At 45.2% G+C, this 27,146-nt stretch overlaps 2 protein-coding genes and 1 long non-coding RNA gene across 9 annotated transcripts in view; 1 reads left to right on the forward strand and 2 right to left on the reverse strand.

Moving 5' to 3' along the window:
• LOC122478525 overlaps positions 1–27,146 on the reverse strand; it is a 126,191-nt gene that overhangs the window by 27,733 nt on the left and 71,312 nt on the right. The window lies entirely within an intron of this gene.
• LOC122478526 overlaps positions 1–27,146 on the reverse strand; it is a 45,183-nt gene that overhangs the window by 11,630 nt on the left and 6,407 nt on the right. For 3 of the 4 annotated variants that reach the window (XR_006296066.1, XR_006296069.1, XR_006296067.1), the window contains 3 exons: positions 26,421–26,532; positions 22,635–22,753; positions 21,773–22,008 (listed from right to left, as the gene is read on the reverse strand). This is a non-coding gene — a long non-coding RNA (uncharacterized LOC122478526). Of the gene's footprint in view, positions 1–21,772; positions 22,009–22,634; positions 22,754–26,420; positions 26,533–27,146 lie in introns of those variants that run through there. The other variant, XR_006296068.1, reaches the window with a different exon arrangement.
• On the forward strand, positions 1,824–21,303 carry LOC122478524. Of its 4 annotated transcripts, none has more exons than XM_043572075.1 (19): positions 1,824–2,495; positions 2,962–2,986; positions 3,581–3,642; positions 4,106–4,130; positions 4,776–4,837; positions 6,480–6,504; positions 7,145–7,206; positions 7,672–7,696; positions 8,296–8,357; positions 8,822–8,846; positions 9,483–9,544; positions 10,012–10,036; positions 10,693–10,754; positions 11,217–11,241; positions 11,831–11,892; positions 12,352–12,382; positions 15,452–15,523; positions 20,645–20,767; positions 21,155–21,303. In XM_043572075.1, exons 1-17 carry the CDS (start codon positions 2,472–2,474, stop codon positions 15,496–15,498), a joined length of 711 nt encoding a protein of 236 aa, XP_043428010.1. In that variant the 5' UTR covers positions 1,824–2,471; the 3' UTR covers positions 15,499–15,523; positions 20,645–20,767; positions 21,155–21,303. The 4 variants fall into 4 exon arrangements, with proteins under 4 accessions (XP_043428010.1, XP_043428012.1, XP_043428011.1 ...); XM_043572077.1 differs by having other exon boundaries at positions 21,181–21,303; XM_043572076.1 differs by having other exon boundaries at positions 20,648–20,767.

A 27,146-nucleotide genomic window follows, 5' to 3' on the forward strand; every position in this document is an offset into this window, starting at 1 on the left:
TCCTCAGTGGTCCTGAGAGACACATCCCCAGGAGAAACAACTTCTGACAGGCATCCTATTCATTGGCTTTTGTGGCCTTCGACTCAACCGCTGAGTCCCATCTTGTATCGTAAAGACGCAAAGGGAACTGAAGAGTGGTGCCAATAGTGTATGTCATGATCTCACCCTGATGGTGTTTTCTTTCCTAACATTCAGGTGGCCGAAGGAGCACAGGACACGGGTATGTATCCCGGAAACTGTCTCTTGCTGAGAAAAATGTTTAGCTGGTGATGCAGGTGGGGCATTGTTGTTGACTTCAGTCTGGAGAGCTACCCTAATTCCAGAGGCCTGGGAGGACTGGTGCTTGTGAGTGGGGGGGAAGGACCTACGTCCCAGGTGACAAAACTATGGGATGCTTCTACACTAGGAGAAAGATAATGAATTCCTCGAGTGGGGTGTGTTTTTGTGGGCATGAGTCCCGGGGTGGTTCTGTGTGTGTGTGTGTGTGTGTGTGTGTGTGTGTGTGTGTCTGTGTGTCACGTGATGGTGACTGTGAATGTGTGTTGAGTGTGTTTTCTTGGGAGACACACAGACTAAGCCACACAAAATGAGACAGACACACTGCAAGAGAGACAGAGACAGAAAGATACATGTGGGTTTGCCCAGAGAACAGGTGTCACTGACACTGCACAATGATTAATGTCTACATTCTCACACACTCCTCCTACTGCACACCTCAAGGAATACTGCTGTGCACGGCTCAGCAGTAACATTTAGTCCATGCAGGTCACCGAAGCCTCAATATGCTCTGGCCCATGTTCATATCAAGGAACAGTCCCTGAGGTATACTTGAGCAGCACCAACATGGTACTGACAGGTGTTGTGGTCTTTCTAGGTGTCCCCGAGGAGGAAAGACGGCGGCCCCATCCTGTGCCCAGTCAGCAGGCTGTTGCTGAGGTGAGCTTCCTGTCTTTCCTTGAGGAACACAAGTGCTTCCGTAGAGTCTTTGCAATCAACATCTGTTGTAAATGTGACAATGTACCGTTGAGGTGATAATGTTATTTTCCCTGTGGGGAGAAACATGTTGTCAATTTCCATGGTTGTTTCTTGCCAACTGTCCCCTTGGTCAGGGGGACATTTTCCACTGGCAGTGCCAAACCTGCTAGTAAACAGCGTCCTAGGATCTTTTTCGGCAGCCGCACTTTTTCCTTCTGGGGGAACCATTTTGTAGTCTGCATCCTCGGTGTTCTTTAGAGACACATCTCCAGGCAAAACGACTTCTGACAGGCATATTATCTTTGCTTTTGTGGCCTTTGACTCAAACACTGTGTCCCATCCTGAATCCCAAAGTCACCAAGCGAACCGAAGAATGGTACACATACTGTACATCATGATCTCACCCTGATGGTGTTTTCTTTTCTAACATTCAGGTGGCCGTAGGAGCACGAGAAGAAGGTATGTGTCCTGGAAACTGTTTCTTGCTGAGGAAAATGTTTCGGGGGAGGTGTAGGTGGGGCATTCTTGCTGTCTTCCGTCTGGAGAGTACCCGGATATCAGGGTCCTGGGGGAATGTTGCTTGAGTGTGGGGTGGAAAGTCCGATATCCCAGGTGAAATCTATGTCCAAGTTTCTACAGAGGAGAGAGATAATGTATTCTTTCTGTGCAGTGTGATTCTGTGTGCACGAATTTTGGGGTTGTTTTGTATGTGTCTGTATGTTTCATGATTGTGAGTGTGTATGCGCATGTGTGTGTGTGTATGTTTCTGTGTGTTTGTGTGTTTTCCTAGGAGACTCAGAGCCAGAGAGACAGAGCCACACACAGAAAGAGACAGACACATTGGAAGAGAGGGAGAGAGAGTGAGAGATGTGGGTGTGCCCAGGGATATAGGCCACTGACACAGGACAATGACCAACATCTACAATGCAGAGTCCTGGGAGGACTAGTGGAAAGACCGAAGTCCTAGGTGACAATCTAGGTCATGTTTCTACAGTATAAGAAAGCAACTGTATTCCTTGTGTGTGATGTAATTTTGTGTATTGACTCTGGGGGTTGTTCTGTATGTGTGTGTATGTCTTAGGATCATGACTGTGTATGTTGTGTCTGTTTGTGTCTTTTCTTGAGAGACTCAGAGACAAAGCCACATACAGAAAGAGGCAGATACATTGAAAGAGAGAGAGAGAGAGAGAGAGAGAGAGAGAGACAGAGAGAGATGTGGGTTTGCCCATGAGATATGTGCCAATGACACTGAAAAATGACCAAAGTCTACATTCTCAAAACTCTCTGCATACCGCACACTTCAAGGAATACTGCTGAGTGTGGCTCAGCAGTAATACTCAGTCCCTACAGGGAACAAAAGCCTCCATATGCTCTGGCCCATGTTCATGTAAGGAAGAGTCCAGAGGTAATCTTGAGCAGCACCAAGAAGATACTGACATGTGATCTGTTTCCTTCTAGATGTCCCTAAGGTGGAAGAGCTGAGGGCCCTTCGTCAAATGAGGCAGCAGGCTTTTGCTGAGGTGACTTTACCTGTCTTTCCCTGAGGAACACAAGTGCTTTCTCAGAGTCTTTCCAATCATCTTCTGTTGTAAATATGACAATGTACATTTTAGTTGGTATTGCTACTTTCCCTGCTGGGGAGAATGGTGAGTGGGTGGCTCTTGCCATTTTTAACATTGGTCAGGGGGCATTTACCACTGGCCATGCAAAAGCTTGTAAGAAAGAGTGTTATCAGCACTTTTTCATCAGCAGCAATTTTTCCTACTTGGGTGAAGAATTTTGTACTCGGCATCCAAAGTGTTCACGAGAGACACATCCACAGGAAAAACAACTTCTGACAGGCATCCTATTCATTTGCTTTTGGGGCCCTTGACTCAAGCACTGTGTGCCATCTGGTTTCCTAAAGTCAAGAGGAGAACCAAAGAGCAGTGCTATGAGTGTACATCATGGTCTCACCCTGATGGTGTTCCTTTTCTCTACATTCAGGTCCTGGCAAGAGCAATGGAATGTGGTATGTATTTTGGAATCAGTCTCTTGCTGATGAAATAATCTATATGGTCAGGACGCTGGGGCATTCCTGCTGGCCTCATTCTGGAGAGCTACCCTGACTCTAGGTTCCTTGTAGGACCAAGGCTTTAGGAGGTAGAGAAAAGACAGATTTCCCAGGGGAAAAGCTATGCCCATGTTTACAGTGTGAGAAGACAATGTATTCACTATGTGTTGTGTGTGTGCGTGTGTGTGCGTGTGTTTGTGTATGCCCGTGTGTGTGTTTGAGAGAGACAGAAATGAGAGTCAGGGAAACACACAGAGAACAAGACACACTCATAATAGAGAGAGAGAGTGAGGTGAGAGGGAGAGAGATGTGTTTTCCCCAAGAGACATGTGCCACTGACACTGCACAAGACGAATGTTTACATTCTCAAAAAACTCCTCTTATTGCACATTTCAAGGAATAATGCTGACGGTAGCTCAGCAGTAACATTCAGTCCATGCAGGTGACCAAAGACTCAATATGCTCTGGCCCATGTTCATATCAAGCAACAGTCCATGAATTATTCTTGAGCAGCACCAACAAGGTACTGAGGTGCATTCTGTGTCCTTCTAGAAGTCCCTAAGGAGGAAACGCTGCAGGAACTTCCTGAAAGGAGACAGCAGGCTGTTGCTGAGGTGAGCTTGCCTGTTTTCCCCTGAGGAACACATGTGCTTTCTTAGATATTTCCAATCACTTCTGTTGTAAATGTGACAATGTATGTTTCAGATGATATGGTTATTTCCCTGGTGGGGAGACTGGTGAGTGGTTGCCTCTTGCCAACTGTCACCTTGGTCAGGGGGACGTTTACCACTGGCAGTGCCAAACCTGGTAAGAAGCAGTGTCAAAGGATCTTTTTCCTCAGCAGCAATTTTTCCTGCTTGGTGAAGAAATTTGTAGTCGCCACCCTAGTGGTCTTGGAAGACACATCTCCAGGAGAAACAACTTCTGACAGGCATCCTATTCATTTGCTTTGGGGGACCTTTGACTCAACCACTGTGTCCCATCTTCTATCCTTGAGTCACCAAGAGAACTGAAGAGTGGTGCAAATAGCGTATATCATGATCTTACCCTGATGGTGTTTTCTTTCCTAACATTCAGGTTGCCGCAGGAGTACAGGAGAAAGGTATGTATTCTGGAAAAAAATTTCCTGCTGAGGAAAATGTTTAGATGGTGATGTAGGTGAGGAATTCTTGTTGTCTTCAGTCTGGAGAGTTACACTGATTCCAGAGTCCTGAGAGGACTTAGTCTAAGGTGGGGGGGGGGGAAGACCGATGTCCCAGGTGAAAAACTATGTCCACGTTTCTACACTATGAGAAAGATAATGTATTCTTTGAGTGTGGAGTGATTTTGTGTGCATGAGTCTTGGGGTTGTTCTCTATGTGTCTGTGTAGCACGACTGTTAGCGTGTGTGTGTGTGTGTGTGTGTGTGTGTTTCAGAGAGTCAGAAACGAGACAGTCACATTGAGAGAGAGAGAGAGAGAGAGAGTGAGAGAGAGAGAGAGAGAGGAGAGATAGCAAGAGATGTGTCCTTCCCCAGGAGATATGTGCCACTGACACTGCACAATGGCCAATGTCTACATTCTCCAAACACTCCTCATACTGCACACTTCAAGGAATACAGCTGAGCGTGGCTCAGCAGTAACACTCAGTCCATGCAGGTAACAAAAGCCTCCATCAACTCTGGCCCATGTTCATATCAAGGAACAGTCCCTGAGTTATTCTTGAGCAGCATCAACAAGGTACTGATGTGTATTCTGTGTCCTTTTAGATGTCCCTAAGGAAGAAAAGCTGCGTGCCCTTCCTGAAAGGAAGCAGAAGGCTGTGGCTGAGGTGAGCTTGCCTGTCTTTCCCTGAGGAACACAAGTGCATTCTTAGTGTCCTTCCAATCATCTTCTGTTGTAAATATTACATGGTAGATGATATTGTTACTTTTGCTGGTGGGGAGAGTGGTGAGTGGCTGCCTCTTACAAACTGTAACCCTGGTCAGGGGGATATTTACCACTGGCAGTGCCAAACCTGGTAAGAAACAGTGTTATTGGATATTTTTCGTCAGCAGCAATTTTTCCTACATAGGTGAAGAATTTGGTAGTTGGCATCCTAATTGGTCTTGAGACACATCACAGGGAAAAACAACTTCTGACAGGCATCCTATTCATTGGGTTTTGTGGCCTTTGACTCAACCACTGTGTCCCATCTTGTATCCGAAAGTCACCAAGAGAACTGAAGAGTGGTGCAAATACTGTATATCATGATCTCACCCTGATGGTGTTTTCCTTCCGAACATTCAGGTGGCCGTAGGAGCACGGGAGAAAGGTATGTATTCTGGAAACAGTTTCTTGCTGAGGAAAATGTTTAGATGGTGATTAGGTGGGCATTCTTGTTGTCTTCAGTCTGGAGACCTACCCTGATTCCAGAGTCCTGGGAGGACTTAGTCCAAGGATGGGGGGGAAAGACCAATGTCCCAGGTGAAAAACTATGTCCATGTTTCTACACTATGAGAAAGATAATGTATTCCTTGAGTGCGGAGTGATTCTGTGTGCATGAGTCTTGGGGTTGTTCTGTTTGTGTATCTATGTCGTGTGATTGTGTGTTTGTGTGTGTGTGTGTTTGCTTCAGAGACTCAGAGACAGAGACACAGAAACACACACAGAAAGAGACAGTAACATTAAAAGAGAGAGAGAGAGAGAGAGAGAGATGTGGGTTTGCCCAGGAAATATGTGACACTGACACTGCACAATGACCAGTATCTACATTCTCAAAAAACTCCTCATACTGCACACTTCAAGGAATACAGCTGAGTGTGGCTCAGCAGTCACATTCAGTCTATGCAGGTAACCAAAGCCTCCGTATGCTCTGGCCCATGTTCATATCAAGCAACAGTCCTTGAGTTATTCTTGAGGAGGACCAACAAGGTACTGACGTGTATTCTGTGTCCTTCTAGGGGTCCCTAAGGAGGAAGAGCGGCGGCCCCTTCCTGAAAGGAGGTAGCAGGCTGTGGCTGAGGTGAGCTTGCCTGTCTTTCCCTGAGGAACACAAGTGCTGTCTTAGAGGCTTTCCAATCAACTTCTGTTGTACATATGACAGTCTACATTTTCGAGGATACTGTTACTTTCCCTGATGGGGACAGTGGTGAGTGGTTGCCTCTTGCCAACTGAAACCTTGGTCAGGGGGACATTGACCACTGGCAGTGGCAAACCTGGTAACAAACAGTGTCCTAGGATCTTTTTGCGCAGCAGCAACTTTTCCAGCTTGGGTGAAGAATTTTAGAGTCGCCATCCTAAGTGGTCTTGGCACATACATCCCAGGGGAAAAAAAACTTTTTACAGGCATACTATTCATTTGCTTTTGGGGACCTTTGACTCAAGCACTGTGTGCTATTTGGTTTCCTAAAATCAAGGGGAGAACCAATGTGCAGTGCTATGAGTTTATATCATGATCTCACCCTGGTGTTGTTTCCTTTCTCTACATTCAGGTCATCAAGAGAGCAATGGAATATGGTATGTATTTTGGAATCTGTCTCCTGCTGATGAAAGAATCTATATGTTCAGGAAGCTGGGGCATTCCTGATGGCATCAGTCTGGAGAGCTACCCTGAAGCCAGGGATCTGGTAGGACAGGGGCTTGAGGGTGTGGAGAAATGACAGATTTCCCAGGGGAAACCTATGTCCATTTTTAGAGTGTGAGGAAGACAATATAATCAGTGTGTGGGGTGTGTGTGTGTGTGTGTGTGTGTCTGTGTGTGTGGACGCACAAGTGTGTTTGAGAGAGGCAGAACCTGAGGGACAGAGAAAGAGACAGGGAAACTTACAAAGAGAATGAGACACACGAGAGAGAGAGAGAGAGAGAGAGAGAGAGAGAGAGAGAGAGAGAGGTAAGAGAGAGAGAGAGAGAATGCGTGTTTCCCCGGGAGATATGTGCCACTGACACTGCACAATGTCTGATGTTTAGTGTCTCAGCAAACTCCTCCTACTGCAGACTTCAAAGATTATTGCTGAGTGAGGCTCAGCAGTCACACGCAGTCCATGCAGGTTACCAAAACCTCTGTATGGCCTGGCCCATATTCATTTCACAGAACAGTCCCTGAGTTATTCTTGAGCAGCACCAACAATGTACTGACCTGTTTTCTGTGTCCTTTTAGGAGTCACTGTGGAGAAAAAGCTGCAGTCCGTTACAGTAAGGAGGCAAAAGACTGTTGCAGAGGTGAGCTTGCCTGTCCTTCCCTGAGGCATACAAGTGCTTTCTTAGTGTCTTTCCAATCAACTTCTGTTCTAAATATGATGGTGTACATTTTAGATGATATTGTTACTTTCCCTGGTGGGGAGAGTGGGGAGTGCTTGCCTCTTGCCAACTGTAACCTTGGTCAGGGGGACACTGACCACTGGCAGTGCCAAGCATGGTAAGAGACAGTGTCAAAGGATCTTTTTTGTTCGCAGCAATATTCCCTCCTTGGGGGAAGAATTTTGCACTCTGCATCTTAAGTGTTCTTTAGACACATCCCCAGGGAAAACAACATCATACAGGCATCTTATTCATTTGCTTGTGTGGCCTTTGACTCAACCACTGTGTCCCATCTTGTATCCTAAAGTCACGAAGAGAACTCAAGAGTGGTGCAAATACTGTATATCGTGATCTCACCCTGATGGTGTTTTCTTTCCTAACATTCAGGTGGCCATAGGAGCTCGAGAAGAAGGTACGTATTCTGGAAACAGTTTCTTGCTGAGGAAAACATTTACATGTTGATGTAGGTGGGGCATACTTATTGTGTTCAATCTGGAGAGCCACCCTGATTCCAGAGACCTGGGACATCTTAGGCCAAGTGTGGAGGGGGGGGTGTGATGTATTCCTTGATTGCAGAGTGATGCTGTGTGCATGAGTCTTGGTGTTGTTCTGTATGTGTCTGTATGCAGTGCAACTGTGAGTGTGTACGTGTGTATGTGTGTGTGTGTGTGTGCGTGTTTACTTGAGAGCCTCACAGACAGACACAGAGGCACATACAGAAAGAGATAGACATATTGAAAAAAGTGAGAGAGAGAGAGAGAGAGAGATGTGAGTTTCCCCAGGTGATATGTGCCACTGACACTGCACAATGGCCAATGTCGACTTTCTCCAAAAGCTCCTCATAGTGCACACTTCAAGAAATACAGCTGAGTGTGGTCAGCAGTGACATTCAGTCCATGCAGGCACCAAAGCCTCCATATGCTGTGGCGCATTTTCTTATCAAGGATCACTCCCTGCGGTATTCTTGAGCATTACAGACAACGTACTGACATGTATTCTTTACGCTTCTAGGTGTCTGTAAGGAGGAAAATGTGTGGGCCGTTCCTGTCAGGAGACACCAAGGTGTCGCTGAGGTGAACTTGCCTGTCTTTGCCTATGGAAGACACGTTGATTACTTAGTGTACCTCCAGTCATATTCGGTGCCATAGGACTATGTACATTTTACATGATAGCATTCAATTCCGTGGTAGGGAGATTGGTGAGTGGTTGTCTCTTGCCAACTGTAACTTGGTCAAGAGGACATTAACCACTGGCAATGCCAATCCTGCTAAGAAACAGTGTCATAGGATCTTTCCTGAGCATCAATTTTTCCTGCTTGGGTGAGGAATTGTGTAGTCAGCACCCTAAATGGACTTGAGAGACACATCCCCAGGAAAAAACAACTTCAGGCAGGCATCCTATTCATTTGTTTTGGGGGACCTTTGACTCAAGCACTGTCTGCATCTGGTTTCCTAAATTCCAGAGGAGAACCAAAGACCAGTGCAATGCGTGTTCATCATGGTCTGACCCTGATGGTGTTTCTTTTCTCTACATGCAGGTTGCCGCGGGACAAACAGGATATGGTATGTACTTTGGAATCAGTCCCCTGCTGATAAAGTAATCTAGGTGGTCAGGAAGATGGGGCATTCCTGCTGGCATCAGTCTGGGGAGCTACCCTGACTCCAGGTTCCCTGCAGGACAGAGGCTTGAGGGTGTGGGGAAAAGACAGATTGCCCAGGGGAAAACCTGTGTCCCTGTTTACAGTGTGAGGAAGACAATGTATTCACTGTGTGTGAGTGTGTGTGCGTGTGTGTGTGTGTGTGTGTGTGTGTGTGTGTGAGTGCATGTATGTTTGAGTCAGACAGAAACTCAGGGACAGGGAAGGAGACAGGGAAACACACCGAGAGAAAGAGACACACACATTCATTAGAGAGATGGAGAGAGACACAGAGAGAGAGGAGAGACAGCGAGAGGTGTGCCCTTCCCTAGGAGATATGTGCCACTGACACTGCACAATAATCAATGTCTACATTCTCAAACAACTCCTCAAACTGCACACTTCAAGGAATACTGCTGAGCGTGGCTCAGCAGCAACCTTCAGTCCATGCAGGTAACAAAAGCCTCCGTACGCTCTGGCCCATGTTCTTATTACGGAACAGTCCCTGAGTTTTCTTGAGTAGCACCAACAATGTACTGACGTGTGTTCTGTGTCCTTCTAGGTGTCCCTGAGGAGGAAAAGATGTGGGCCGTTCCTGTCAGGAGGCAGCAGGATGTTGCTGAGGTGAGCTTGCCTGTCTTTCCCTGAGGAACACAAGTCATTTCTTAGTGTCTTTCCAATCAACGTCTGTTGTAAATCGGACAATGTACTTTTTAGATGATATTGTTACTTTCCGGGGTGTGGAGTGTGGAGTATGGGTGCCTCTTGCCAAATGTAACCTTGGCAGGGGGACATTCACCACTGGCAGTGCTAAACCTGGTCATAAACAGTGTCAAAGGATCTTTTTCGTCAGCAGCAATTTTTCCTGCTTGGGTGAGGAATTTTGTAGTCAACTTCCTCAGTGGTCTTCAGAGACACGTCCCCAGGAAACAACAACTTCTGACGGGCATGCTATTCATTTGCTACTGGGGACCTCTGACTCAAACACTGTGTGCCATCTGGTTCCTAAAGTCCAGAGGAGAGTGAAAGCCCAGTGCAATGAGATTTCATCATGATCTGACCCTGATGGTGTTTCTTTTCTCTACAATCAGGTGGCCGCGGGAGCTACGAAATATGGTATGTATTTTGGAATCAGTCCCCTGCTGATGAAATGATCTATGTGGTCAGGAAGTTGGGATATTCCTGCTGGCATCAGTCTGGAGAGCTACCCTGACTCTAGGTTCCCTGTAGGACAGAGGCGTGAGGGTGTGGAGAAAAGATAGATTTCCCAGAGGACAACCTATATCCCTGTTTACAGTGTGAGGAAGACAATGTATTCACTATGTGTTGTGTTTCTGTGTGTGTGCGTGGGGGTCTGAGGGTGACAGAAACTGAAGGACAGAGAAAGAGACAGGGAAACACATAAAGAGAAAGAGACACATGCTTTCATGAGACAGAGAGAGAGGAGAGAGTGAGAGGGAGAGAGAGAGGGGGGAGACAGAGAGAGAGACAGAGAGAGACAGACAGACAGAGAGAGATTGGGGGGGGTGTGTATCCCCAGGGGATATGTGTCACTGACCCTGCACAATGCTCAATGTCTAGTTTCTCAACAAAACTCCTCACACTGCACACTATACGGATTATTGCTGAGCGTGGCTCAGCAGTAACATTCAGTCCATGCAGGCAACCAAAGCCTCCATAGGCTGTGGTGCATTTTCTTACCAAGGATCACTCCCTGTTGTATTCTTGAGCATTACCGACAGCGTACTGACATATATTCTGTATGCTTCTAGGTGTCCCTAAGGAGGAAACTATGTGGGCCGTTCCTGTCAGGAGACACCAAGGTGTTGCTGAGGTGAACTTGCCTGTCTTTGCCTATGGAACACAAGTTGATTACTTAGTGTATCTCCAGTCATATTCAGTGCCATAGGACTATGTACATTTTACATGATTGCATTCAATTCCGTGGTAGGGAGATTGGTAAGTGGTTGTCTCTTGCCAACTGTAACTTGATCCAGAGGACATTAACCACTGGCAATGCCAATCCTGCTAAGAAACAGTGTCATAGGATCTTTCCTGAGCATCAATTTTTCCTGCTTGGGTGAGGAGTTTGTAGTTGGCACCCTGAATGGTCTTCAGAGACACATCCCCAGGAAAAACAACTTCAGATAGGCATCCTATTCATTTGTTTTTGGGGACCTTTGACTCAAGCACTGTGTGCATCTGGTTTCCTAAAGTCCAGAGGAGAACCAAAGACCAGTGCAATGCATGTTCATCATGGTCTGACCCTGATGGTGTTTCTTTTCTCTACATTCAGGTTGCCGCGGGACAAACAGAATATGGTATGTACTTTGGAATCAGTCCCCTGCTGATGAAATAATCTAGGTGGTCAGGAAGTTGGGATATTCCTCCTGGCATCAGTCTGGAGAGCTACCCTGACTCCAGGTTCCCTGTAGGACAGAGGCTTGAGGGTGTGGGGAAAAGACAGATTGCCCAGGGGAAAACCTGTGTCCATGTATACAGTGTGACAAAGACAATGTATTCACTGTGTGTGTGTGTGTATTGCTGAGTCAGACAGAAACTGAGAGACAGGGAAGGAGACAGGGAAACACACTAAGAGAATGAGACACACACATTCAGTAGAGAGACAGAGAGAGAGACACAGAGGGAGGAGAGACAGCGAGAGATGTGTCTTGCCCCAGGAGATATGTGCCACTGACACTGCACAATAACCAATGTCTACATTCTGAAAAAACCCCTCCTACTGCACATTTCAATGATTATTGCTGAGTGTGGCTCAGCAGTAACCTTCTGTCCATGCAGGTAAGGAAATCCGCCCTATGCTCTGCCCATGTTCCTATCAAGGATAAGTCCCTGAGCTTTCTTGAGCAGTACTAACAATGTCCTGATGTGTGTACTGTGTCCTTCTAGGTGTCCCTGTGGAGGAAAAGATGTGGGCTTTTCCTGTAAGGACGCACCAGGCTGTTGGTGAGGTGAGCTGGCCTGTCTTCCCTTGAGGAACACAATTACTTTCTTAGTGTCTTTCCAATCAACTTCTGTTGTAGATTTGACATTATACATGGTAGATGATATTGTTACTTTCCTTGGCGGAGAGAGTGGTGAGTGCTTGTCTCTTGCCAACTGTTATTGGTGAGGGGGACATTTACCAGTGGCAGTGCCAAACCTGGTGATAAATAGTGTGTTAGGATTAATTTTATCAGAAGCAATTTTCCCTGCTTGGGTGAAGAATTTTAGAGTCTCTATACTAAGTGAACTTGAGAGACACATCCCCCAGAATATATAACTTCTGACAGGCATCCTATTCGTTTGCTTTTGTGGCCTTTGACTCAACCACTGTGTTCCCTATTGGATCCTAATATCACCAAGATCTAAAGAGTGGTGCAATCAGTGTGCCTCACCTTCTTACCCTTATGCTGTTTTCTTTTCTATAGTTTCCTGTGGTCTCTGGAACCATGGAGAATGGTAGGTATTCAGGAATCAATCATTTGCTGTCTTTAGTCAGGGGAGTGCTTCTGATTTTGGGTTTCCATTGAAAGGAGGATCACAGACGTAGTCACAAAGCGATTTGTCGAAGGGTAAACCATGTTCATGTGTTTACAGGCACTCGTGTGGCATTCAGGTAGTGAGTTTCTGTGCGTGGAGACTGGGTGAGTCTCTTTGTGAACTGACAAGTGTGTGAAGTGAGCATGTATGTGCTTGTATGTGGTCTCTGTGTGAGAAGTTTATGTTCCTCTAGATTAACATGTCCCTAAAGAGCACAGTTGCTGGTGTGAACTTTGCCATTCATAAGAAAAATCCCATCACCGAGCTTCATGATGTGTGTCTGTAGGTCAAAGGATATAAATACGGACAATTTAAATATAGTTAGTATATTATACACCAAATATAGCTTGTTTAGGCTGAAAAAAGTCCTATTAATAGCCAGGAAAACATTCACAGGATTCTGAACAGGAAATATGTTTTCAGAATCCATAGGATTCTGTGAATCAAGACTTCAGTTCAAGGTAGACCTCAACTCTGAGGAGGCTGTTTCATTGCCTTCAGGGCACTTGGATCGATCCTGATTAAGGAGAAGGAGCCCTAATGGTATCTAATTGGCCTCTGAGGAAAGGAAGCTTATGGAAGTGATGAATTATGGAGGGGTTGGCACGGGCTGTGGGGATGGGGGCTGGATGGGGAGACGAGGCCCTTTAACCCCCAATTCCTAGCACTTTCTCTCACGCCTCTACTTTCTGAGGCAGACCCTGAATTTCTAGGCTGAGGTTGTCATCAGTAATAATTTCAGTCCTTGCTCCTGATCCTCCTTGTGTGGGGCACCCGCCAGTGCTGAGACTAGAGTGATCACAGAGTCCGTGCTCCATCATACTTCAGCAGTAAAGGGATAACTGCCCCAGGGTTACTGCCTTCCTGCCCCTCCTATCCTTTCTAAAAAGGAGATTCAAGGAGCCTGAGAAGGAATCCTCCCCCTCTTAGCTGGAGGGCTGGGGCAGGTGGCCCCTGGTGCAGGCATATGCCACACCCAGTTCTGGAGGGCATCTGAGAAGAGGATCCTCCAGCTTCTAGAAATCCTTTCTTTCAAGCTCTTAGTGTCCCAGGGGTGTGGAAGATAATGCCTGCTGTGTGTGGTCAAATGCAGGAATGAAACCAGCAGCCAGGCTCTAAGGATCCTTGCTCCTTCAAATACTTCAGCTTGAAAGGGTGAGAGCACGGTCCAGGGTCTTGGACTAGATGTTAAGCGGGAAATATTGAGGGGTTGCAGAGGGAAGACACGAAGGACATCCAGGCTATGTGAGGGTGGGAGGGGACACCACGGTGGCAGGATTATTTGAATCAGTGTAGCATCAGCACCTGGGCCCAGCCTTGTCCTCACCGAGGATGACATTTGGGCTCCTTCTGGGTGGGATGAGGCAGGACGAGCCGCCATGCCGGGTGAGGGTACCGTATGGACATCTTCCTAAAAGCCTGGGGAGAGGGGCGTCCTTCCTGTGCCAGCCTCTTCTCCACCTACCAGACACTTTCATTGGTGGACACTGGGGAGGAGCAGACAATGGAGTCAGGTCTCCTGTTCTCCCACCTGGGACACACCAGCAGGGATGGAACCAGGGTCAGGCCAGACACAAGTACGTTTCCAGGCCTGATCCACCTGGCCAGGAGGGACCAGTTTTCACTTTTCACCTGCTTCTGGCCATCACCTGACAGCCAGTCCTTGTCTACACACTATTGGCCAAGGGTTGTCTGGCTGGAAACACATTCATACAAAAGGGATCTCATCCCATGTGACCAGGGCAGCTGTAGAACATTCTAGTTGCAGAGGAGGTGAGAGGGGCACAGGCTCCAGTGCACAGGGAGCTCAGCAAAGTGGTGGGGGCTGATCCCAGAGTGGAGGTGGTCCTTGCTGTGCTCTTTCCTGGCCCGAGGACATCGGTGTGAGAGTTTGTCTGAAAGGTATGGGAACTGACAGGTCCAAATACTGTCTCTGACCTTCCTTCCACTCACGGGCACAGGAGCCATAGCTCTGGATGGTCACTGCAAGGGCACCGACAGCCTCTCTGTCATTGCTCGTCCCCCAGGGGCTCAGCCCTAGGCAGCCCATGTTTGGCCCCAATAAGCGCCTGCTGTTCACAGCCTTGGGCTGGGAACTAGTTTAGGGGCAGAAAGGTCCCTCCTCAGCTCACCCAGGCCTGTTGGGCCCCACACTATGCTAGCTGTCTGCCCAGGCACTGGTCCAGATCAGAATGAGAAGGGTGGGCTCCTGAAGACAGTGAGGTACTCCCCCTCTGCCCCGCCGCTCTGATTACACCCAGCATGAGTGTGGGGGTGTCATGCTCTTCACTCTGTTTATAATGTGCCCCTGCTGGGATTCCCCTAAGACCTGGGTGTTGACCTTCCATTCTAAGTGTCCCCAGGGCCTCACGCAGTGGCTGCCACATACGCATGAGCCCAGGGAGAACCTACCAAGGAATGGTCAGCTCAGGCCAGCAAGCTCCTCTGCAGAAACCTCCAGGACTGGGAGGTCACGTCTTCCTCATGTGTACATCCTAAAGCTGTGCTATCCAGGGCAGCAGCCACTTGCCACATAGCCATTAGCCGCCCTAGCCACGTTTCTGGTGCCCGGCAGACGCATGTTTACAACGCAGAACATTTCCACCCTCACAGAGGGTTCTTCTGGGCAGCTGCTCTGAGCCGGGCACAGGGTCTGCTCGTGGAACCCGCCAAACCCTATGTCTGTCTGTAACAGTTGGAATGTCAGGTTGCGCAGGTGGCACCTTCTTGCGCGGGTGAGAGCTATCGTGATCCACTGCAGCTGGGGAAGTACCAGATGAAGGGGGATCCTTTCTCTTGCTTGAAGGTTTGCAACTGTGGTCAATGCCTTGTGGAAGGGCTCTGCCTTTGCCAAGCCCAGGGAAGGTCTGAGGACCCAGAGGAAGGGCAAGTGATGCCGGCTGAGCCAGCATGGCCTCACAGGGAGTTGCAGGAATGGTGGAGCCCCTGTCTCTAATAACCTGCTTGCTCATGCTTGTGTCTCTAAAGATTGGGTGTTGGAGAGCCTGTCTGACTCTGGAACCGATGATGAATAGTCGTCAGATAGGGAACTGCACTCAGGTAGGAATCAATGGGAGAGGGTTTCTGGGAACAGCTGGCTTATACCTGCTGCTTTGTAGAATTAGAATGGGAGGTATGAAATCAGAAAGACAAAGCAAGGATGCGCGAAGCCTTGTTTTGTTCTTTTAATATAATAGTAGCGTCTTTTAATAGAATAGATGTGTTCTCCCTCTGGGCTTTGAATGTACTCTGTCTGTAACCATCTTTTTAAAGTTTTTTTTTTAAACCAAGTTGGTTAACATATAGTGTAATAATGGTTTCAGTAATAGAATTTAGTGACTTATCACTTCCATAGAACACCCAGTGGTCATCCGCACCAAGTGCCCTCCCTAATGCTCATCACCTATTTAGTACATCCCTCTACCCAACACCCTTCCAACAACCCTCAGTGTGTGAAGAGTTAATCAGTCACTTATGGACTGTCTTCATCTCTGTTTTTACCTTATTTTTCCTTCCATTCTCCTATGTTCATCTGTTTTGTTAGATTCCACACATGAGTGAAATCATATGATATTTGTCTTTCTCTGACTGACTTAATTTGCTTACCCTAACACATTCTAGTTGCATCCACGTTGTTGCAAAAGGCAAGATTTCATTCTTTTGGATCATGGAATAATATTCTATTCTATGTAGATAGATAGATAGATAGATAGATAGATAGATAGATAGATAGATATAGATATAGATATAAAAATAGGTATCTATATATAGACAGATATATATATATCTATATATTCCTTATCCATTCATCAGTCACTGGACACCTTGGCTCCTTCCATAATTTGGCTATTATTGACAGTGCCATTATAAACACTGGGGTGCATGTGCCCCTTTGAGTCAGCACTCCCGTATCCTTTGGATAAATATCTAATCATGCAATTGCTAGGACATAGGGTAGCTCTCTTTGTAATTTTTTTGCAGACCTCCATACTATTTTCCGGAGTGGCTGCACTAGTTTGCATTCCCACCAACAGGCAAAAGTGTTCCCCCTTCTCCGCATCCTCGCCAACATCTATTGTTACCTGCGTTGTTAATTTGAGCCATGCTGACGGTGTGAGGTGGTATCTCATTCTGCTTTTGATTTGTATTGCCCTGATGATGACTGCTGTTGAGCCTCTTTTCATGTGTCTGTTAGCCGTCTGGTTGTCTTCTTGGGAAAAACGTCTGTTCATGTCTTTTGACCATTTCTTCCCTGAATTCCTTGTTTTTTGGGTGTTGAGTCTGCTAGTTCTTTACAGATGTTGGAAACTAACCCTTTATCTGATATGTCCTTTGCAAATACCTTCTCTGATTCCACCAGTTTTGTTGGTTGTTTCCGTTGCCGTGCAGAAGCTTTTTTTCATCTTGATGAGGTCCCAAGAGTTTTGTTTTTGTTTGTTTGTTTTGTTTTTGTTGTTGGCTTTTGTTTCCTTTCTCTCCTGAAACATGTCTATCAAGATGTTGCTGTGGCTGAGGTCAAGAGGTTGTTGCCTGTTTTCTCCTCTAGGATTGTGATGGTTTTCTGTCTCACATGTAGCTCTTTCATCCATTTTGAGTTCATTTTTGTGTATAGTAGGTAAGCGGTCCCATTGCATTCTTCTGCATGTCACTATCCTGTTTTCCCAATACCATTTGCTGAAGAGACTGTCTTTTTCCATTGGATATTCTGTCCTCTTTTGTCAAAGATGACTTGGCTATACACTTGTGAGTCCATTTCTGGGTTCTCTATTCTGTTCCATTCATGTATGTCTCTGTGTTCGTGCCAGTACCATACTCTCTTAGTGATTATAGCTTTGTAACATAGCTTGAGGTCTGGAATTGTGATGCTTCCATGTTTGGTTTTCTTTTTCAACATCACTTGAACTATTCGGGGTCTTCTCTGGTTCCATACATATTTTAGAATTGTTTGTTCTAGCTCTGTGGAGAATGCTAATGTTACTTGATAGGGACTGCATTGAGGCTGTAGATTGCTTTGGGGAGTATCAACGTTTGAACAGTATTTTTTCTTCCAATCCATGAGCGTGGAATGCCATTCCAATTCTTTGTGTCTTCTTCAATTTCTTCATCAGCTCTCAATACTTTTTAGCGTACAGATCTTTTACCTCCTTGGATACGTTTCTTCCTATGTATCTTATGGTTTGGGATGCAATCGTTAATGGGACAGATTCCTTAATTTCTCTTCCTTCTGCTTCATTATTGGTGTATAGAATGCAATTGATTTCTGTACATTGGTTTCATATCCTGTGACTTTGCTGAATTCATGTAACGGTTCTAGCAGTTGTTTGGTGGAGTCTTTTCTTTTTTAAAGATGAAATTCATTGTCAAATTGGTTTCCATACAACACCCAGTGCTCATCCCGAAAGGTGCCCTCCTCAAAGCCCATCACCCACTTTCCCCTCCCTCCCACCCTCCATCAACTCTCAGTTTATCCTCAGTTTTAAAGGGTCTCTTATGGTTTGACTCCCTCCCTCTCTAACTTTTTTTTCCTTCCCCTCCCCCATAGTCTTCTGTTAAGTTTCTCAGGATCCACATAAGAGTAAAACATATGGTATCTGTCTTTCTCTGGATAACTTATTTCACTTAGCGTAACACTCTCCAGTTCCATCCACGTTGCTACAAAAGGTCATATTTCATTCTTTCTCATTGCCAAGTAGTATTCCACTGTGTATATAAACCACAGTTTCTTTATCCATTCACCAGTAGATGGACATTTAGGCTCTTTCCATAATTTGGCTATTGTTGAAAGTGCTGCTAGAAACATCGGGGTACAAGTGCCCCTATGCATCAGCACTCCTGTATCCCTTGGGTAATTCCTAGCAGTGTTCTTCCTGGGTCATAGGGTAGATCTATCTTTACGTTTTTGAGGAACCTCCACACTGTTTTCCAGAGTGGCTGCACCAGTGTGCATTCCCACCAACAGTGCAAGAGGATTCCCATTTCCCCGCATCCTGTCCAGCATTCTATAGAGGTCTCTGGATGTGTTCACTTTAGCCACTCTGACTGTCGTGAGGTGGTATCTCAGTGTGGTTTTGATTTGTATTTCCCTGATGAGGAGTGGTGGCATTGAGTATCTTTTCATGTGCCTGTTGGCCATCTGGATGTCTTCTTTGGAAAAGTGTCTATTCACGTCTTCTGCCCACTTCTTCGCTGGAGAATGTGTTTGTTGGGTGTGGAGTTTGGGGAGTTCTGTATGGATTTTGGAAACTAGCCCTTTGTCTGATATGTCATTTGCAAATATCTTTTCCTATTCCATCGGTTGCCTTTTAGTTTTGTTGACTGTTTCCTTTGCAGTGTAGAAGCTTTTCATCTTGATGAGGCCCCAATAGTTCATTTGTGCTTTTAATTCCCTTGCCTTTGGAGATGTGTCAAGGAAGAAATTGCTGCAGCTGACTTCAGAGCGGTTTTTTCCTGCTTACTCCTCTAGGGTGTTGACGGTTTCCTGTCTCACATTCAGGTCCTTTATCCATTCTGAGTTTATTTTTGTGAATGGTGTAAGACAGTTCTCTAGTTTCATTCTTCTGCATGTCGCTGTCCAGTTCTCCCAGCACCATTTGTTAAAGAGACTGTCTTTTTTCCATTGGATATTCTTTCCTGCTTTGTCAAAGATGAGTTGGCCATACATTTGTGGGTCCAATTCTGGAGTCTCTATCCTATTCCATCGGTCTATGTGTCTGTTTTCGTGCCAATACCATACTGTCTTGATGATTACAGTTTTGTAGTAGAGGCTAAAGTCTGGGATTGTGATGCCTCCCGCTTCGGTGTTCTTCTTCAATATTACTTTGGCTATTCGGGGTCTTTTGTGGTTCCATACAAATTTTAGGATTGCTTGTTCTAGCTTGGAGAAGAATGCTGGTGCAATTTTGATTGGAATTGCTTTGAATATGTAGATTGCTTTGGGTAGTATTGACATTTTAACAACTTTATTCTTCCAATCCATCAGCATGGAATGTTTTTCCATTTCTTTGTATCGTCTTCAATTTCCTTCATAAGCATTCTATAGTTTTCAGCATACAGATCTTTGACATCTTTGGTTAGGTTAATTCCTAGGAATTGTATGATTCTTGGTGCCATTGTGAAAGAAATCAGTCACTTTATTTGTCTTTCTGTTGCTTCATTATTAGTGTATAACAATGCAACTGATTTCTGTACATTAATTTTCTATCCTGCGACTTGGCTGAATTCATGTGTCAGTTCTAGCAGGCTTTTGGTGGAGTCTGTTGGGTTTTCCATGTAGAATATCATGTCATCTGCAAAAAGTGAAAGCTTGACTTCATCTTTGCCAATTTGGATGCCATTGATTTCCTTTTGTTGTCTGATTGCTGATGCTAGCACTTCCAAAACTATGTTAAACGACAGTGGTGAGAGTGGACATCCCTGTGGTGTTCCCGATCTCAGGGGGAAAGCTCTCAGTTTTTCCCCATCGAGGATGATATTAGCTGTCAGCTTTTCATAAATAGCTTTTAGGATGTTTAAGTATGTTCCTTCTGTCCCAACTTTCTCAAGGTTTTTCTTTATTAAGAAAGCATGCTGGTTTTGTCAAATGCTTTTTCTGCGTCGATTGACAGGACCATATGGTTCGTATCTTTTCTTTTATTAATGTGATGTATCCCATTGATTCATTTGCAAATGTTGAACCAGCCCTGCAGCCCAGGAACGAATCCCACTTGATCATGGTGAATAATTCTTTTTGTACGCTGTTGAATTCGATTTGCTAGTATCCTGTTGAGAATTTTTGCATCCATATGCATCAGGGATATTGGCCTGTAGTTCTCTTTGTTTGCTGCGTCTCTGTCTGGTTTGGGAATCAAAGTGATGCTGGCTTCATAGAATGAGTCTGGAAGCTTTCCTTCCCCTTTCTATATTTTGGGACAGCTTGAGAAGGATAGATATTATCTCTGCTTTAAATGGCTGATAGAATTCCCCAAGGGAAGCCATCTGGTCCTGGACTCTTATTTGTTGGGAGATTTTTGATAACTGATCCAATTTCTTCGCTGGTTATGGGTCTGTTCAAGTTTTCTATTTCTTCCTGTTTGAGTTTTGGAAGTGTGTGGGTGCTGAGGAATTTGTCCATTTCTTCCGGGTTGTCCCGTTTGTTGGCCTATAATTTTTCATAGTATTCCCTGATAATTGCTTGTATTTCAGAAGGATTGGTTGCTGATCGCTTAGATTCCACCCACATCTGCCTAATTTACCCCAATAACCACCAGAAGCCTAGCAGAACAGACTCTCCGGAGCCAAGCATAGACGAGAGGCCCACGGAAGAGGGTAGGAAGGGTGGAGAGGTGGTGCGTGCTACACGTATTGGCGGGAGGGAGCCAGAGCGGTGGAGGGGCAGCCAGCACACCCGGCAAGGAGGAGCCCCTGAGTCTGGCTTGCAAAAGCGGAGGGGCCGGATGGAGTGTGTTCTGACAGCCAGTGGGACTTAACATCTGGAATGTTATAAGTCAATTGCTATGCTCGGAGAGCGGGAGGGAGAGTTGTTGAGCCCCGGACAACAGAGCTCAGCTTGGCGGGGAACAAAGGCGCCCGAAGCGCCATCTCCCTCGCCCACCCCCCAGCCAAAATCCCAAAGGGAGCCAGTTCCCGTCACGGAACTTGCTTGCACCCGCAAACACCCAATGCTGTGCTTATGCGGATCCATCCCTCCGACAGGTCTGCCTCCCTCCCGTTGCCACTAGGCCCCTCCAAAGCGGACCACCGAAGGCAAAGCGAGCTGAGCCTGCACCTCCCGCCCCTGTGCACCTTGCAGACCCACCCCGGCTAATACGCCAGATCCCATCGAAGCAGCACCACAAGCCTGGCAGTGTGCAAGTAGCCCAGACAGAGGCCACACCACTCCACAGTGAGTCCTGCTCCTGGGAGAGGGGGAGATAAGGTACAGGCCAGTCTGACTGTGGCCTCAGCGGTGGGCTGGGGGCAGACATCAGGTCTGACTGCGGCCCCGCCCACCAACTCAAGTTACTCCAGACAGCACAGAGGAAGAGCCCTGCAGTTCCGCGCCACTCCAGGGACTATCCAAAATGACGAAACGGAGGAATTCTCCTCAAAAGAAACTCCAGGAAGTAGCGACAGCTTACGAACTGATCAAACACGATGTAAGCAATAGAGCAGAAAATGAATTCAAAATAATAGCCATAAAATTAATTGCTGGGCTTGACAAAAGTATAGAGGCCAGCAGAGAATCTATTACTACAGAGATCAAGGGACTAAGAAACAGTCAGGAGGAGCTAAAAAATGCTATAAGTGAGCTGCAAAATAAAACAGAGGTGACTACAGCTCGGATTGAAGAGGCAGAGGAGAGAATAGGTGAATTAGAAGATAAAATTATGGAAAAAGAAGAAGCTGAGAAAAAGAGAGACAAAGAAACATGGCCACTTTGAAATGGTCTTACCGCTCTGCTTCTTTGAAGAATTCTTACTTCTTTCATAATTCTTCCTGAGAAGGACACGAAGTTGGGGTCAAATTTCAAATCCCAAAGTTGGAGTTCCTTTTGTGCACTCTTATTTCTGAAAGTTAAAATTTCCACAAATCAATCCAAATGAAATAAGCAGAGGCAATGATCCACTTATAAAATTCTCCTCTAGGGGCGCCTGGGTGGCGCAGTCGGTTAAGCGTCCGACTTCAGCCAGGTCACGATCTCGCGGTCCGGGAGTTCGAGCCCCGCGTCGGGCTCTGGGCTGATGGCTCGGAGCCTGGAGCCTGTTTCTGATTCTGTGTCTCCCTCTCTCTCTGCCCCTCCCCAGTTCATGCTCTGTCTCTCTCTGTCCCAAAAATAAATAAAAAACGTTGAAAACAAAATTTAAAAAAATAATAATAAAATAAAATAAAATAAAATTCTCCTCTAATCTAACGATGTCTTCTATCGTCCTCTGTGCTGACATGGTACCCTGAAATCATGATGTCTTCGCTCTGACATTTGCCTAGGGTCTTAGGATCTTTCTATATCATTCTCCCCCTCCAGACTTCCCCTAACTTTGCACTGACAGAAAAAAACAGAGTTGTTTCCTCCAAGATATCGTTTTCGTCCCAACTGTCACATTTTAGTTGGAGCATCTGAGATGCCAGGGGTTCTACGCAGTCTCCGCTTCAGGACACACACACACACACACACACACAGAAAAATAACACTTACTTTTGTACAATATTCATGAATCTTCGTAACTCATGCTGCCTTTTTTTCTGGATCCAACCTTGTATGCATAGCCATGTCTCTCTTCACTCTGTAGTCTTTATGCATTTCATCTGTTAGACCTTTACAAAAAAAAAAGTTTAGAAAAGATATAGCTAAAGAAGCAAGAATAGTGTAAACTCTCTCGTGTAAACGAGAGAAGCCTTGACCACTGCACCTGCAAGAGGAAGAACGAGCAGAGAGAAGGCAGCTCTGGGCCATATGGAGTATTATGAAAAGCCGGTACTTCTACATCCTAACACCTGGGGCTCAAAAGGGGTGGACTTCTCTGAAGACTGCATAAATCTGTAGTACCTGTCAGGTAGCATAGCTCAGGAACCAGCATTATAGGCTCATGGGGCGTGTCCTGTTGGCTCTTTTTCCATTTGCCTTTGCTGACCAAAAGTGGCTGAGTTAGGTCAGTGACCACTAGACCCTGTTGCTGCTCAACAGAAACAAGAAAGAACACTGATGTACTATCAGTGAAGCCTCAGCAAAGTCACATAAATATGTACAGAAGTGCATTTTGGGGTCACCAACAGAGGCCTGGGGGTGTGCTGGTGATACGGTTTCCTCAAGTTTAAGAACGCATTAAAGATACTCTTAATATTCTCTTAGATAGACGTCCCGCAGATGGCCTCTTTTTTTCGGTCAACACACGTAGCCAAGGAAAGCGGGATTCTCACAGACATTATATTGGGGGTCATTGTACGATCCTTTCACTACATATAAGTAAACGTATGACAGACTCTTAGGATCTGTATTTCTCACTACAGCACTGTCTTAAAGATTCCTCAAACATACTTGAGAACTTTCAAGAGGATTCCCAGACGAAGGGGTGGGCAACAAACCCAGTCAACTTTTTAGAGTTGCAATTCCACATCTATTCCCAACATGCCTCCCGCATCATTTCTCCTAAACTCTCAGTCCCTGCTTCCAGGAGGAAGAGATATTTGCCAAGACTTCCTACTCCTGGGCTGCAATTTCCGTGCCACAAACTGCCTTTACTCTCCAACACACAGCAATGGTTCTTCATAGATCCTTCCATGCCGATCAGCAAGGTCCTCATCAGTAGGAATTTAGCCACATGAATTCTGGTATTATTTGCCTGCTAAACATCCCGAGAACTTCAAAGGAGTTCCTACCCGCGACAAAACTTCACATCCAGTGTTCATGGCTCTTTTTCTCTTAAGCTGAACTATTAGTTTTAATTCGTATGATCTCATTGCAGACTATACGTGGGGTTTTTTTCACCCTTAGAGTAGTCTTTACTTATTTGAAAGACAGCTGGGATTCACCCCCATTTTCCTGGTTCTAGAGTCTTCAGGCCCAAGCTTGTGCAGGTGTCTACATGTGTGTAGAATCATGGCATCCTTTTAGGGCCTCATCTATCAAAACCTTTGGACGAGCTATTCTTCCTGTCAAAAACTTTGGGAAACACGTTTATTTCCCATAGCTGCCATGCAACATCCTAGAAGGATCTCCTCCTCCAACATCAACTTCTGCATCTAAACAGGAGTTCTGTGGTCCTTCTTTGCAGCATTATGAAATCTTTTTTAAAGGCCAGGATGGTACTTTCCTTCTAAGGGCTCATCGATCGATTCCAGGATTTTTCTAGAGATCATGACAACAGGGCAACTAAATTGCCATCTGTCATTAGACTGAGTTCCCACCAGGGCATCCCAAGACGACCCAAATCGTTTCAAATATTTCAGCCCATCTGTTTTTTTTTTTTTTTTCTCAATTAAACCTGCTGAAACCACAGTCTTAGGTTTCTTTTACATCCAAGGCTCCTGCCTATCAACTCGTGCCAAGAAGGTAGTTTGTCTTCATGTGATAAATCGTCTAATTATCCCCAAACCCACTGCTCTGTGATGCCAGCATGTGTGAATTTACTACAACCTATATATATTTGAACTTCTATGTGCTAGTCATGGTATCAGACAGAAGAGGTATTTACAAGGAGCAAAACCAACATTGTCATGCCCTGGTAGAACTCTGTCTACAGAGAGGGGAGAGATTCATAAAATAACCACTCAAATACAGAATTCCGAATTGGGATAGACGCTATGAAATGCAAGAGCACAACAGAACAGGGGGACCCCACAGAGGCCTGAGGTTGCAGGTTGGTGTGGGGGTGGGGCGGATGTACTCTGGATACCCAGCACGGTTCTTCTCATTTCTCTTGACATTTGAGGTCAATTTGGAGAATGAACAAGCAAATATCAGCCTGGTATCTCCATCTACCACCTCCATCAGAGCCTAAGTCAACCCCAAAGTCCCTAATCTTCTCACACCGACTCCCCCATTGTAGTAAATAACTCTGGGCATCCACTCACTTCGTACCTCTCCCACCCTAATCCTGGTCACCATTATCATTGACCTAAAGTGACTTAGCCACCTCCTCACTGATGTCTCTGCCTCCCTTTTTACCCACATACAGCCCGTTCCTTGTAATTAGACACATATCTGTAAAATAAAACGTATCACTTCATCCATCTGTATAACATCTGACAATATCTCATTTGTCTCAGTGGACAGAACTTTATACAACGTGGCCCCCACTTCATCCTCTGATTTCATACCCTACAACCCAAGGATGTCCTCCCCGCAACCATGTGCACTTCTTCACAGAATAATCTAGCCTTGTTTGGGATCTGGATACATCTCGCCCATCTGGAAAGTGGGGTCTTTTCTCTTCTCCCTCATTTGCACACAGCTTGCTCCTTTCAGACCTTCACATACCAGCTTCTCAGAGCTTTCCATGACCACCTACTCTGAACCACCAGACACCGTCCATAATACCTCTCAGTGTTCATTATCTGGATATATCCCTCATAACCCTTAGAACAGTCTTGTCTGCTGTATCTCTTCCTGCTGTAAGGATGCAAGTTCCTTAAGACCAGACAACTCAGTAGTCTTACCAATGTATACCCAAGATGTGTAATGGGCACTCATTAAGTGCTTTTTTGGACTGAATGAACAAGAACTAAGTATGAAGCACAAGTGAGGATAATGTAATAGCACCATCCCCTTGAAGGGATGCCAGAAGGCTGTGTAGCCTTAGTGGTTCCAAGTAGCCATGGTTTGGATTCCAGTATAAAAATACAAGCTGTTTTTTTTAAAAAATATTTATAAGTTCTTTCCATTTGCTACAGATATCTGTAATTCCTTTCTCTCATCTGCCAAAGCTAGAAAACTAATCTCGTCAACTAGCGTATCTTTGTGCACCAAGCTAAGTTTACTTAGGTTTTTCTGAACAGAGATTGAGGAATCCATGAGTTCTGCGATTCCACACACAGCTGACATGTTTCCAGGTGGTAATTAGTCATTTGTTTCTTCTTTTCAAACCAAATTCTATAGGGCTCAAACTTCTATATAAGGAAAGTGTTCACATATGAAGTCTTGCCATATTTTCTACCCAATGTTCCATCAACATGTTTCAAACTACCATAGCCTCCTCTTAGGCCCACGGGAGAGGCCATATTGGAGCCATTCTAATCATGTGACATTACCCTATATATGAGGCACTCGAATGCATGGATAATAGATCTGTCAAGTTACAATACCACAAAGGAGAAATTTTATAATAGATTATATATATGTTATAGGTTAATAGATGACGTTATATTATTAGAATCTAACATACAGGACTCTATATTGCACATGTATTTTTATGAGACGTATATTTGACTACATAATAAGAACAAAATGAGATTTAAATACATTGAAAGACAGGAGATTTCCTACCTCCTTCTGGTAGTCTACAAAGGTGATTTCCTCACCACCTGATTTCTTAAACGTACTTCTGGGAGTCTCCTCCCAATTAATAGTATCCACTCGATAGGTTCTATTGTTATACCTGTGGAATGGTCACAACACCTAGTATTATTCCCAACATATTTATGGCATGGGATCATGTAAGAAGTGAGAAGCTTTAAATCCTACAAGAAATTTCAGGATATATCCACTTTAGTAAATTCATATGACATATAATTCACCTATGTAAGGCTACAATCCAATGGTTTCAGTATATTCACAGAGTTGTAAATCCTATACATTTGCCTACCCACCCTATTTCACATGAATTGAATGATACAGTATGTGACCTTTCCTGACAGCCTTCTTCCACTTCGTGTACTACTTTTCAAGGTTTATCTATGCTGTAGCATGATTGGTATTTCATTCCTTTTTGTTGCCAAATGACACACTATTTTATGGATATACATTTTTATTTTTCCATTTGTCAGCTGATGAACATTTGAGTTGTTAACACCTTTGAGCTATTATGAAAAATGAGATTATGGACATTCATGTATCAATTCTGGTAGGCATTGGTGTTCATTTCTCTTGGGTATAAAACTAGGAATAAATTGCTGACTCATATGGTGACACTATATTTAGCATATTGAGAAGGGCCATCCTGTTTTCCAAAGAGACCACACCATTTTTACTTCTACCAGCAGTATTTGACGG

The sequence above is a fragment of the Prionailurus bengalensis genome, unplaced genomic scaffold, assembly GCF_016509475.1.
Source record: "Prionailurus bengalensis isolate Pbe53 unplaced genomic scaffold, Fcat_Pben_1.1_paternal_pri Un_scaffold_72, whole genome shotgun sequence".
In the NCBI taxonomy this organism is placed as follows: domain Eukaryota; kingdom Metazoa; phylum Chordata; class Mammalia; order Carnivora; family Felidae; genus Prionailurus; species Prionailurus bengalensis.

Coding starts and splice junctions, on each gene's coding strand:
- LOC122478524 (XM_043572075.1), top strand. CDS start 2,472: ATGAGGCAGCAGGCTTTTGCTGAG. Junction 2,496..2,961: donor GGCAGCAGGCTTTTGCTGAG/GTGACTTTACCT, acceptor CTCTACATTCAG/GTCCTGGCAAGAGCAATGGA. Junction 11,242..11,830: donor CGCGGGACAAACAGAATATG/GTATGTACTTTG, acceptor GTGTCCTTCTAG/GTGTCCCTGTGGAGGAAAAG.